Source organism: Oculina patagonica, chromosome 12, assembly GCF_052425735.1.
Source record: "Oculina patagonica isolate OP01 chromosome 12, crgOcupat, whole genome shotgun sequence".
In the NCBI taxonomy this organism is placed as follows: Eukaryota; Metazoa; Cnidaria; class Anthozoa; order Scleractinia; family Oculinidae; genus Oculina; species Oculina patagonica.
Window position 1 is genome coordinate 23,774,590 of NC_135769.1, and position 14,171 is coordinate 23,788,760.

The following is a 14,171-nucleotide window of genomic DNA, read 5'->3' on the forward strand; positions in this document are numbered from 1 at the left end:
AAACCTGGTAACTAGCCTAGCTCACTGAGAGTCTCTCCTCGACCGTGGTTAAACATCAGAAATATGCAAAAAACAAAGATAAGGTTTTAATTTTCACAGTTCAAAGTTCAATACATTACCGGTATTCTGACGATTTACTAAGTTTTTGGGAGCTTTACTACTAATAATAATAATATGCGATCTTGTCGACGCCATTTTGTCAAAGAACTTTGGCTCGAATGCGGAAAATTTAAAAAGTAAAAACACTTGTTTACCTGAGGAAATGGGATTTTGTTTACACTCAGGTGCTATTTTATCTATCCTTGCTCGTACTAACACTTCATAATAAACGAAACTCCCCGAAATAGAAAGAAAAGTGCCTGAAACGTTTGACCGCGGTGAAAGTCTCTCCATAGCCCAGTAGTTAGAATACCCAACCAGCATGTGGGAGGTCATGGGTTTGAATCCTGTAAGGGGCACAGTTTATTCTTCGCCCCATACTCACACAATGATAATGATAATGATAATGCATTTATCTAGCGCATTTTCCATACCTTCAAATGCGCTTTACAAACCAGACCACAACACCGGGAGCTTTGTGCCCTACTCTTTGCGAATAGTGTGTGCGTTCTTTAACGTCCCCTGTTATAAGACTGAAGATACAGGAGACGGGACCTATGGTTTATCCTCCTTTTCCGAGAAGACTAGAATGTCTAACCATTTGCAGATGTAATTACAAAGGCAGCACATTCTCCTCAGTTATTTTAAGACCCTGAGTGTTGGTCCGGTCTGGGGTTCAAACCCACGACCTCCCGCACGGCAGTCCGGAGCTCTACCAATTGAGCTAACCAGGCGGCGGTTCAAGTATAACTACTGAGACCCTTCTAACATTTTCTACAAGAACTCTTCTCTTTCAACTGCCTGTTGGAAAGCACTTGACAAGAATCAGAGTATACTTCTAGAAGTTATTTGTTTGAAATGGTTTCCAACACCTGTACTCACCTCATGTCTGCTTGGATAAATATAGCGGGATTGGCTGAATTGAATGAGCTTCCCACGCAACAGACAACTTCTCCATAATCTTGCATTATAGAAATCATCTCCTGAACAGCTGCCAACATACAACCAAATGTGAGGGCCAAACTGGGATCCAGAAGCAGGTGGAAGGGGGGGGGGGTGTGCCCATGTCAAAATGACGGGGGTGCTTGTAGGAAATTTTGAAAACACCAGAATCTTGATGGTGAGCTAGATTCATTTTCATCCCTAAGAGGCACCATTTCCTAAAAATACCCTTAAAGATATACCCTTCAGGTCTTGACATTGCAGATCAAGTGCATCAAGGTCTATACATAAAAGACAAAGGGCTGATATTGTCTCAGTATGTCCCCCAGCAAGCTTTGTTAATAAGAGGTTAGTAAGAGTATAATAAACTTAATCTGGTCTAAGACTTGAAAAATATATGATTGGTAATAAAGCCCTCCGAATGGCTGTCTTAGTCATGCACGGCCAGTGCTCAAACTCGGGCCATTCGACTCGAGTGTGCTAACCATTAGGCCACTACGCCTGCCACAAGGGAGACACCGAAACAAGTTGGATGTCCCGCTATTCAAAACAGCTACAGGCCAGCAGTCATTTGTATTCAGAGCTACTCGGCTTTGGAACGAACTACCAAGGACCCTAACAGACGTTAACAGTTTGAGTATTTTTAAGGATGCTATAAAACGTCGCGCTTGGAAGAATTTTATTGAAACATAGAACCCTTTTAAATGTAACCCTTTTTAATATTTAGAATGATTTTATTTTTTAGCTGTACATTTTTAACATTTTATTGTAATTTGCCCTGAAAAACCATTTTTGGAGAGGTAAATAAAATCTTATTCTTATTCTTAATTAATATCTTAGCTTAGGTCAGACTACAACTGGGGTAATGGTTAACAGAGGGTAATGGCATAAAAGAGCTCTGCTAAATAAGTAAAGGTAAAGTCTGCGACTGAGCCAAGTGGCCCATACAGCCGGAGCTTATCCCAGTTTCTGTAGCATTAAGCGACTAGGAGTATTGTTACTCCCCCCTGGATGAGATGCTTATTAACTGCAGGGTTATCTCCAAGCAGTAAATTCACCAGTACTTATTTATACACCTGGGTGGAGAGAGGCACTGTGAGAGTAAAGTGTCATCTCCAAGAACACAATGCAGCACCCCGGCCAGTGCTCAAACTCGGGCCGTTCGACTCGAGTGTGCTAACCATTAGGCCACTGCGCCTCCCACAAGGGAGGTTTGACTTGATATGGTCTTTTTTTGGTCTTTTTATCCGTATCTGTACTAGATATTTTTACCTGATGGATTGCAATCAGTAAATAGTGGAACAAGAAGAGGAACATTATCAACACTCTCCAGGTGAGGCCTGATGTTTTGGATCCCTCTGGGAAGTTTGGCCTAAGTTAATAAATAAAAAGAACAAAATATTTAATAATAATTTAAAATATGTGACAGACCATTTATTGCCAGAACTATGTTACTTTCATTTAATTTACAATGACATTGTATTCTCACATGTGATACTGGTGCTTGATAAATGCCAACTGCAAATTAAACTTGCAGACAAGCAGGCCAGGAACTTGCAGACCGTGTAGATGTGCAGACTTTCAGAACAAATGTGCTGCACACCAAAGCCTGCAAGTCTGCCAGGCCACAAGTCTGTAGCATGTTCTTATCTCGCACTGCAGTATTTACCCTGTTTGCAAAGAACCAGTAATCCTCAGGAGCTGATATCTGACTGCTACCCAACAAAGTGCCTCCATCACTGTGACTTTCTAACAAGGGATCCACTTCAGCTGCTTCAGCTCTATGGGAAACTGGCAACCAGGAACAAAAAACAATGTTTTCATATTACTTCACATTATTTTTGTGAGTGGTAAAAAATAAATTATGCACTTAGACTGTCTGTTGTGGTCTGCAGCTGTGGGCAATGCAGGGGGGGGGGGGGAACGTTTGCCTATTGATGAAGAATGAGTTTTGATTGTAACAATTAATACTGAAAAAAATGAATCTTGTTTTGAAGAGATGGTTTTGTGTGAGGAAAATTAAAGAGCAAAGCAAAGGTTACTTTTGCAGATAAAAGGGTCAAACTAATGCAACTCTTGCTTGATTCCCTCTATGGTGCCTGACTGCAAAGAATCATGGTTATTGTATTCATCAAACCATGCACAAGACTTAGCAACGATGAACACAGCTACCATGATTACCTGCAGGCGAGAGCCATAGAGGGAATCGATCATTCATTTTGTAACATTGCACAAAGCAACTCCATAACCCCTTCATAAAAAGAAACAGAAGCCACCTGTACCTTTTTCAACAGAGTCACTCTGGACACCCCACCAGCTCACATGCTTTTCATCACCATCCTGTCCAGTGACATTCACATCATCCTGAATATCATAAAGACTCTCTACATTCCTGTCTGATACTGTTGCACTACTTCCATGGTCATCTAACAGATGACCACCTTCTCTTAGAGAGATGTGACAGTTCCACCCTGTCTCGAGGCCCATCCTCTCTGCAAATACCTGAGTGAAACCAAATATTTTCTTAGAATTTAATTTTGCTCTTCCATTTGTGACTACACAAGAAGATAGGGGGACGTTAAGGGGGTCCAATAACCACAAAACCGCACAGTAAAACTTACAAAAACCGCAATAACCGCATTGAATTTTCTGCAAATCTGCACCAAAAAAGGCAAAACTACAATACCCTATGACCCCCTTCAAGAACAGAGGCATGCAAATTGAGCCTTACAATGTAGCTGGCTCCTGTACTACCACTGGAGGTGGCATGGCCTAGTAGTCAGGGCACTGGCCTTGTAATCTGAATGTTGTGAGTTCAAATCCTTCCAACTGGTCACCCTCCTACCAGTTGGAATTTTAACAAGTTTATGTTTATTTACAATATTTGCTTGTTTATTTATTCAAGGGCCTCAATGTAAAGTACTGGAACAACAGTAATTGTGTTTACCCTATAAAGTTTTTTTTGCACTTTGATCTGGGACATTCTATAGTGGAAAAAAATAATGTAAACCCACCATGAAACTTTGATTAAATAAGCCCTGGAATATTATGTTTGTTCAAAAGGCATTTTTGGCTGGGGCTGGGAAAGGAGATAATTATTAAAATTTTATGATATTTTCTCTTAATGTCCTCCTTCCTTTACTGGTCAGTTGAACACAAGTACTGTGCCAGATAGGGTGACATGGAACCCCTTGTTTAGGATCAGCTGCAGGATGGCCGGGTTTAGAGGAGTACATGTACAGATTCCAGAGGTCTTAACAATAATAATAACATTTATTTAACCTCGGTTTGATGGGGCTGATTAGGCCCCTAGCAAAAGTATGCTAATGTGCCGAGAGAAAAAAAAGGCAACAAACAGAAAATTACAATTATATATATATAACAAAAACACTATCCGACTTGCGATGTATTGAAGGTCAGCTGACGTACTGCCTTCTTAAATGCCTTAATTGACGTCAGCGTCCGCATTGTGTCAGGAATCGAGTTCCACGCCTTAACAGCAGTGTACCTTGCAGATTTTAGTCCAAATGTAGTGGTGTTGACTTTTGGGATGACCATTTTATTCATCCCTCCCAAGTTCTTGACATTGTCTCTGATGCAAAACAAATTCCTAAGGTATTCGGGTGCCGAACCGTTCATATATAGCCTTAAATACTATAATCAGCATATCTTGTATGAAGAGTAAAGGTGTCATGTCTTGAAGAGTAAAGGGTAAAAAGCCTCCCTCGACACCTCTACACTATTGCTAACTTTTGACCTTGCTGATTACCAGTTGCTAAAGCATTGCACTTTACACTAAAATACAGTGAAGTAAGAATTCCAGTTGAACAAGTTCTACAGTTGATGAAAAAATGTCTGGATCAATTTAGGTTTCTGGGAAACTGCTCACCTACCCCTCCCCAAACCTAACATTTTGCCCAAAGCGATAAGTAAGGGTTAATGTTAGGTTTGGGGAGGGGTAGGTGAGCAGTTTCCCAGAAACCTAAATTGATCCAAATGTCTTACCCTGCTTCTCAGTTCATTTTCAGCTGAGAAATAAACAAACCGGATCCCAGCATTGTTAAGGTCTTCAATGAGGGGAATTATATCCTGTAAGAGTCAAAATGTAGGTCCAACAATGAGGGGAATTATATCTTGTAAGAGTCAAAATGTAGGTCCCACAATGAGGGAAATTATATCTTGTAAGAGTCAAAATGTAGGTAGGTACATGTAGGTAGGTAGGTAGAAACTTATTTAATTGTTAAAAGCTTATAGCCTGTGAGAATCCCATAACAATTTGGGGACACGAATTAAATACATAGAAAAATAATAGAAATGTTTCAAAACTAACAATTAAATGATTGTGAAGCTAATTGAAGTATTGCTTCTCTCCCTAATAGGAATGCTAGTTCTTCACAGTAAGAGGTGGCAATTACAGCAGTTACAATTTTATGATCTTTTGAGATGAAATGAGTTAATGGTAATTAACATACCTTTTTAGCCTGGAACTGTAATGTCACTACTCCAATAAAAATTTGTCCCCCAAGGATTCTGTTTATAGAAATCAAACCTTTCAGTGAGTTTAATAACATGGAAGAACTTACAAGTCAATTAACCAAACAAAACATGGAAATGAAAGCTAAAATATAGTGGAATCGTGATTTCTTGAACATGAAATTGAATATTGGTTCAAGAAAATGAGATCCCCAGTGGTGAGAAACCGAGGGAAGGGAATTATCACGAGGTTCAAGAAATTTGGATGCCTCTGTACAGTGAACAAGCATCACAAAAGAAGTTTTGGGACAAACACCTTGTAAATGAGCATGAAGACAGAAATGATAGACAATGCAGGCTTCAGCTGGGGTCAAAGCAAGGAAGAGGTAGATTGTACATGACCAATGCATAAACTGGTACTCCAGGGCTTAAAGAGGAAACAAGAGTAAAATGAAGGGGAAGGGATAGAGGGGAAGCCAAGAAATAAAACATGACAAAGGAGAACCCAATCTAAAATTAATGGCACTAGCTTTATATGGGTCAGTTGGAAGATGAGGGTGCATGAATGCACTGACAAACAATCCAGGGTCAAAAGATAGAAGGTGACTTTCTTAGACTCAAGATACAAGCTCATTGAACTATGGATTACAACTTGAAATGCTGTAGTTACCAATCTGTGAAAGGAAAGTTTGATGATTTACGTACCTCTGATAGCCATCTACATTTTCTGCAATATTCACTTTGTCTAATAGTGATGCTGCTTCAACATCTGTATTAAGAAGCTCAACATCCTAAAGTTTATAAACAACAACATAAATGATGTTTAGTGATACTATTCTACAAGAAGACATGGGTTTATGATAAAAACAAACTGGTATTGATAAAACAGAAACATGCCACTTACAAATGCACTATCCCTGTCTGTGTGTTCTGTTTCTTCTTCGGAAATTTCAGAGGCACTGGAATGAAATAATGTTGAATGTAAACACTATAAAACTGTAAACTGCAGCACTCCCGTGGTAAAGGTAAATAATGATCAAATCCATGCAGACTCCTTTGAGAAGAGGCTTTTGGGCTGTTGTATTAGCTTAAACATTCTTGAACAACCAACAAAGTACCATATTTCAGGTACTACCCCCTTCCATACCCAGGGATGTAGCTAAGAAAACACTAAGCCGGCTCATCAACTTGTAAGCCCAGCTGGCTTTTCTGGCCTTGGCAGCTCTGACAGTTTACCTATTAGTCAGTTTATGTTCTCTTTCAGCTGGTGAAATAAGCCGGCAGCCGACCCTTAGTGACAACCCTGCATACCCCCCACGTCTTTCCCTGCCTTTACCCCCCCAAAGAAACAGCTGTAGCTTCTTGATGTCTTACAGGGCCGTTCTCGCCCAAGAACACAACAAAGACAAATGTGACAGCCAAACAGTCAAAAGGTGCAGCACCATCTTCTATCAGCATCTGTGACATGTTTGTTACTTTCTGCATTACTAAATTCTACACAACCAGTTATTTTACAAAACATTTATTTACCTTTCCACTTCATCACTCTCACTACATATCCACTGAGCTGTAGAGGGTAATTCTAAATACACATCTTCACTGTTTTCTTCTGGTATCTGCTGAAACAAGAACACTAATAAATTCAAAGCACTGAAATGCCCACTTTAGGGAATACTTTTTAAATCCTACTTCTTCAGAGTGCATGTACCAATGCCATACTCAATGAACTTTCAATACTTCAAACACACAAACTGTTCAACCGTTCAATGCAAGCACTTCACTTTATGCGTGTTGTTACTAACTTCTACGTGGGCACAAGAACTACTACTTGAAGGGATCAGGAGTTTTTTTCTTCCAGTAGTTGTAAGGATTGAAAGTAGAATATGACATCAGATTGGAAAGGGTAAAGCCAAAATTGCACCCCACCCTCTAGTCCTACACCAATTGTTTCTCAATCACAAGTCCACAATATCATTTTGTTTCAGCCAATGAGATTCTATAGATATGTCCTGTACTCTTGCCAACCCAAGGCTCTGCCAATCACATTTCACTCCCTTTAATCAACCTACAATAATACTACTTATACAAAATTCACACACAAAAACAAGATGATTGAAAGTCTTTCCTTGTGCACACAAGAAGGCTTAAAAACAGTATAAAGTGAAAATGGGTAAAGTATTCTGCTAACCTACAAATGTCGCACAGCCTTATTGCTCAATGTTGCTTTGCATGTCTCTTTCCCAGGAAGCATGCAAAGAGATTGTGACCAATGAGTTCAAAATCACTAACTTACATTTGAGGGCAAATGAGCATTGTGGTTAATTAAATATTCCATTACTAGGTCATTGGAAAATAATGTCAATATATAAAATCACTTCATCGTAAAAGTGATGAAAATCTATGGATTTTGTGTCTAAAAGTTGGGGAGTTTATTTTTGTTGGGGGATGGGGGTGCAGTGGAGGGGGCTTAGTCTTATAATTTATGTCATTTATGGTCTAGATATGCATATCACTAATAGTTTTTAACAGGCAGATACCACTTCCCTACCTCACTGACTGGACGATAAGCAAATGCAACACAATATGCTGACATACTGTTTCTCTGATAAAAGTCAAGTACTTTCTTCCTGAAATCAAAAGCAAACCAAAAAAATTATGGTGAACACCAGCAACAATATTTACATTATCCCATTTGCCACTTGATTTGTGACCCAGCAACATTTGTAGCAAAGCTCCACAGCGGCCCAAAGGGCTGCAGAGCAGAGCCCCATACCCATAGAAAATCCACAGAAATAGGAAAATCAGGAACTTTAGTTTTCATGGTTATCATGGCTAGTGGTATGACTCGCGAGGCGCGTACGTAAGGCGTATGGTGTCGCGCACTTCACAAATAGATAAACCCTCACCTTTTGTTACTGGGCATCCACAATAATTATTGGCATGGTCAATTGACAGCTGTCATTACAAGGTGTCTGCTGACCAGTATCTTGTGACCATATCGCGGGCTCAGGTATATAACTCATCAAGGTTACGCGTTTTTATAAAGTTGACAGCTGACCAGAAAATGGTTGTTCTATTGGATTGCGGGTTCAAGTGCTAATAAAGGGCAAACTAAATTACCGGGGAGCTCCACTTTTAGGCTTGGCTAAATCTATTTAATATTAATAGTGTTCTACTGAAATAGTGACATGGTACAAATGTCACAACTTATAAATCACATTCACCTCTCAAATGCAGTCACAGGACAGAGACTAGATCCATCCCAGAAATCACTACAAGCATCTAGAACAATATCTGCTGATCCCTGGGTAAGAAGTTGAAGAGAACCTAGAAGAAAAGGAAAAATCACCATGACCTAATGTTCAAAAAGTCACTAATTAAGTTTCTTTACAGTATGTTTAGATTTACATGGTGACATTGGGAAATTTGATTTACTAAGAACAATACGTCAGCATTTTGGTGTATTGGATTCTGGTAAGGATAATGAGCAGACACATCTTTAAGAAGCCATCCCTCTTTGCTCCTAACCTACTTGCTTGGTATAAAAACTTCTTAGACAGTAGCTGCAGGCGCGGATCCAGACCGGTTTCCACCGTTTTATGGAAATCAGTCAACCCCTTTTCCAAATGACTCAAAATACCCGAAAATGACACTTTAGTGAGTCAATATCTAAAACTATTCCCGGAAAGCATACCTCTGGACCCCCAACAGGCTTGTTTCTTCGGCGCCAGTGTTATTGGAAAACGGTCACTATTTTTTCTGTTTCCGTGTCTGAGCTGAATTTTTTTTATTCCCCTCTCCATCCATTTTCACCTCTATGAAATGACCAATTTCCATAACATTATGGAAACAAGTGACCTTTCCCCATGTTTATGTATTTTTAGCTAAAGAAAGGCGCTGTCACATAAAGAGTGTTGTAACTATCTGAGGTTACTTTTTGAGTCACACCATGAAGACTTTTTCTGGAAAAATAACACGGTTTGTTATAAATTTTCAAGTTTCCTTATGAGTATAATTTTGGCTAGAGACGATTAAGAATTTCAACTACAATGATCAGATTTTCTTCATTCTCATAAGCTGTTTACTTGAAATTGTAAGAAAAAGGTATGGAGAAGTTAACTATGACTGTCACCTACCAGAGTGCTCCTCCTTGGTAATAAGGCCAATCATGTTTGGGATGGGCTTCTCTTTTGAAATGGATAGGAATGAGTGGGAATGAATGGGAACTCTAAAAGTGGAGTTCTGAGAAACAAAGAAAAAACAATAATAATTATAGTACCACAGGAATACCATAAACTATTTTTCTATATACACGGCTGGCTAATATAATCCAAAATCAAAAACTTTAGAAAACACTAGGACAGTGTGAATGGCATTTAATAACAACTTTCGATCTACTACAAAATAAATCTGAAACCTTTGTAACATAAAATATTAAGCATGCACTCATAAGATGCCTCTTGGTCTTGCTAATTTGTGGTATACTGTTAAATTTCGGTTATAAGCCCTGTGCTTATACAACTTCATTTAGGGTTTTTGGGTGGGCTTATAAGTGGAGGGGCTTATATTCGGGAGGGTTTATAAGCAAAATATATAAAAAAACGTTCCGAAACGGGCCACGGAAGTGTTGATCAAAATATGTTTTAAGTTAAAAACGAATAATAAAGCAACATTTAGCTCTGTTCAGTACTGCCATCTGGCAAAGGGGGGCTTATATCCAGGGGGGCTTATAATTGGATGTATTTTTTTGTTTCCAGGTAGATGGGCCTATAACCCGGGGGGCTTATAACTGGAATTTTACGGTATGGGTGGTGCAATGGCCACATGGTTGGTGCTTTGGACTGTGGAACAAGCGGTCTGGGTTCAAGGGCTGGCCAGGGTCATGTGTTGTGTTCATTGGCCAAGCCACTTTACTCTCTCCACCCAGAAGTATAAATGGGTACTGGCAAATTGGGATGGAGGGAGGGGATAACCTGCGAGGACTAGAATACCTTCAAATACTCCAAAAGTCACTTAATGCTAATGAAACTGAGAAAAGCTCATGTTGTGTGGGCCACTTTGACCCCAGTGCAGACTGAACCTTGACCTAACAAGTTGTTGAATTGCACTTACAATGGGTGACTGAACAGCAAAGATGTACTTTTGTTTGCTAAAGAGCTGGAGGGCACGTTCCATAAAGCCTATTTCCTTACCAAGGAGACACAAGCACCTAAAAATATATAAGGTACAAAACCAAAAAATGTTCAATTTTTATGTATTATAGAGGTAACCCTTTTAAAAAAATAACAAAGGAGGCCACAGCGTGAACAAGTGGTTTTAACAGGACACTGGACTTCAATTCTGGAAGCCTTGGTTTTAAGTACTCCATCCTGCTGCTAACTAAATTCAGTTGTTCTTGGAAGTCCTGAATTAAATTTCATGGCCAAGCTTTGTAAAATAGACAATTGGTTCCCCAATATTTAGCTCAGAAGTGCTAAATACATGAACCAAACTTATAATACTTGAACAAAACTTTTAATCATTAATATTTTAACAAAAGAATACCTTCTATAAGAAGGCAAGGGAACTGAATTGTATGAAAGAGACAGAAGACCAGTGTGATCAGCAAAACGTAGATATCTCAAAGGAGATTTGCAGCATGAATTTAGTAGGATGTTTAGGCCCTGGAAAAAAAAGAAAGCAATAATTATTATAAAGTTTGCCTTGATACTTGCTCAAAACGTTTTCAAACCAAAAACAATGGAAAGCAGTTTTAATAATTATCACCATGACAACTGTTCTGTCATATGCTTACATGTATAATTGTATCTCTCACATAGTATGCGTGCTTTGATTGGACAGGTCAGTTTTATGGGATATATTCCACAATACTGCCTGCTTCCTGTGTACTTGTTTTGAAATATTTTCCTTTCTTAATAGCGAGAGAGACATAATAAAAGTCTCATGTCTGTACTGTACGATATGGATCTTCAGTTTTTCTTGCCAATTTATGGCCCTCCAGGTTTTACCGATGGGTCACAAATTAATGACAGAAAAATTGGTTCATGAATATCTTACAAATGGAGCTTGAACTTGTTAACTAGAAGCATGTACATTTATCTCCAGTCATGATCATAAAATTAATAATTTATGACACATACAGCATTTACATTTAATGCTAGGGACATACCAGGGGTTTGAGTGAGTTGATGTGATTCTGCCATCTAATGTCATCAAATCTTAGTCCAAACTGACTCTACAATTCAATAGAAGTTGTAGAAAAAAATACAGTTTAAATATTTTATTATTTGCTTTATTATTTTATGTTTTTCAAGCCACTTTAAATTTTATTCTCTTTTGTTTGAGATCAAGATTATCACTTGGTAATCAAAAGGTTGAAGGGTGGTAAGGGGCCCTGGTGGAGTGCACTGGGGCCACCAGGTGCACTTCGCAAATGCCAGGAAATGCCCACCGTGTCATAGGCTCTGCCACCAAGTCGGCTGTCGCATGTCCTCGTCATAACCCTGGTAATGCAGTTGTACTGCAGCTGAGCGACAACGGCAAAAGGCGGGTATCCAGCGCCTTTCAAATAACAGGATATTGTGGCTAAGGGAAGGACACCCTGACAGAAAACCCTGGTCCTCCAGGTTGGGGGTTGGGCATGGGGCCAATCCCCCCATCCCGTAAAAGGTATCGATTACGGAAACCGGAAATTCTAATAAGCAATGTTACATGGGGAGCAGCACAACCACTTGCCTGACTCCAAATGATGATTTTATCATATGGGAGGATGGGTTAATGACGGGAACAGGTGTAAGCCGAAAGGAAGCCTGCTCTCTGAGGGAGTCGTTGGCTTCACCCAAGTCTATTATGAAGATAGGAATGTGGAACGTCAGATTTCCGGCCCTTTGCCCACTTAGGGCTTTGGACATAAGTCAAGTAAGTCAATCAAAAATTAAATTCAAACTGGTTCAAAAATATTCAAATCAATTTATAAATATATAGTTATCTCACATGATTTTAACAGAATGAGTGGCTTTTACGTAAAGATATTTTTACTTAACAATACGTCTTTTATCAAGAACATAATACAGTCAACTCTCAGTTTCACGGACACGCTCGGGGCGTCATGTAAAGCCTGTTATGGCAAGAGTCTGTAAAAGTGGGAGTCATTTCCAGTCAAACCTCTTTCGCTGGGGATCTGATTTTGAGTTGACTGTAACATGTTTCAGAGTACAGAAAAGTTTTTCTGGCTGTTTTGTTATCCAAAATTAGTTCTTTAATTTTGCACATGAATAATAACAATACAGCCAATCCTCCCAAAGAGGATAGAACTACTCTCGCACGCTTCAAATCGCCCAAAAAACTGCATAAAAACAAACTTAACATTGCGCAAATATTTTCCCTTCTTTTTATTACAAATACACAGCAGTAAAAGCCGGTTTTAGGTAGCTTAAATATTTACAATAGTGATTAGCAGAAAAATTTGAATATTTATATGGGTATGCTGTGACCTCACAAGCATAGGATGGTAAGCCTGTGGTTTGAGTTACCGGGGTTCTACTGTACACACTAAGAGGTCTATGTCAATTTACTTAGCCTACTTTGAACACACCTCAGGATCAGAGGACAAGTTTAACACTTCTCTGTGACCTTTGAATGAGTTGCTCCAACTTTCTTCTAAAAATCCAGAAGAGAAAAAACAAAACAAAATGTGATTCATACACACTGTATTTACACACATACATAGCAAAAAATGAACTAAACACACTCACCGAAAGATCCAGACTCTTCAACAGATGCAGAAATATCATCATCGTCATCGTCCTCATCATCAGAAGATTCCTGGCCATCCTGACTTGATGACACTCTGCTTGTTTCACTTGTCCAAGTGCAGTCACTCACTTTTCTCTCCTTTTTCTGGCCAGCTAGATCTTCTTTTAACTTATGCTTTCGACTCTTTAAGAAGAACACTTTCTCTGCACAGGGATTGGGTAATGACAGTATACCTTCCTTGTCCACACAACACCACACCTTAAGTTAAAAAGAACATCTTACACATCTTACATTTAAAAAGAACCATCTCAATAAAATTAACCTTTATTATCCCAAGTTTATAAATAGAAATTAAATAAATTGAAACATCCCATAGTCACCCATGGGTGGCAGAGTGGTCTTATGGTAAGCATGCTGGACTCTGCATCATAGGGTCTGGGTTTGAGCCCTGGGTGGGGTCACTGTGCTGTGTTCATGGTGAAGACACTTAACTGCCGTAGGTCCTCTCTTCACCCAGTGTATAAATTGGAATTGGTAAATTTAATACTGGGGTAACCCTGGGATGGAAAAGTTTGCATCCCATCCAGTGACAGAAAACTTGACCAAAACACAGACTTTATAGGCAACAATGTTGGTACAGGTGGTTCTTGTATATGTTATGGTTCAATTTTATATTTGGTTTAAAATTTTTCAAACCAGTTTGATTTTTATTTCTATTGTTTCATGTTCATTAACATATATTGAAACACAGGGAAATGAAAATCAAACTGGTTTGAAAAGTTTTAAACCAGAGATAGAATTAAACCACAACATATAGAAGAGGTTTCAGAGAATTTAGGATTTTTATGTTTTACATAAGATAATGACTGTTGAAAAGAAAATAACTCTGTTGTCCCTAGAAT

General features: G+C 39.0%; 1 protein-coding gene across 3 annotated transcripts in view; it reads right to left on the reverse strand.

Annotated features, from left to right (window-relative positions):
* The window catches only part of LOC144632249 (transmembrane protein 94-like), a 32,537-nt gene that overhangs the window by 7,138 nt on the left and 11,228 nt on the right, over window positions 1-14,171 (reverse strand). For 2 of the 3 annotated variants that reach the window (XM_078490843.1, XM_078490841.1), the window contains exons 12-28: window positions 13,269-13,527; window positions 13,109-13,173; window positions 11,684-11,749; window positions 11,059-11,177; window positions 10,627-10,723; window positions 9,651-9,756; window positions 8,739-8,841; window positions 8,063-8,141; window positions 7,045-7,133; window positions 6,419-6,473; window positions 6,220-6,305; window positions 5,514-5,571; window positions 5,047-5,130; window positions 3,324-3,543; window positions 2,711-2,832; window positions 2,314-2,413; window positions 982-1,090 (exon numbers count right to left, since the gene is read on the reverse strand). In XM_078490843.1, coding sequence (XP_078346969.1) covers window positions 982-1,090; window positions 2,314-2,413; window positions 2,711-2,832; window positions 3,324-3,543; window positions 5,047-5,130; window positions 5,514-5,571; window positions 6,220-6,305; window positions 6,419-6,473; window positions 7,045-7,133; window positions 8,063-8,141; window positions 8,739-8,841; window positions 9,651-9,756; window positions 10,627-10,723; window positions 11,059-11,177; window positions 11,684-11,749; window positions 13,109-13,173; window positions 13,269-13,527 — 1,817 coding nt within the window. The remainder of the gene's footprint in view (window positions 1-981; window positions 1,091-2,313; window positions 2,414-2,710; window positions 2,833-3,323; window positions 3,544-5,046; window positions 5,131-5,513; window positions 5,572-6,219; window positions 6,306-6,418; window positions 6,474-7,044; window positions 7,134-8,062; window positions 8,142-8,738; window positions 8,842-9,650; window positions 9,757-10,626; window positions 10,724-11,058; window positions 11,178-11,683; window positions 11,750-13,108; window positions 13,174-13,268; window positions 13,528-14,171) is intronic. The other variant, XM_078490842.1, reaches the window with a different exon arrangement.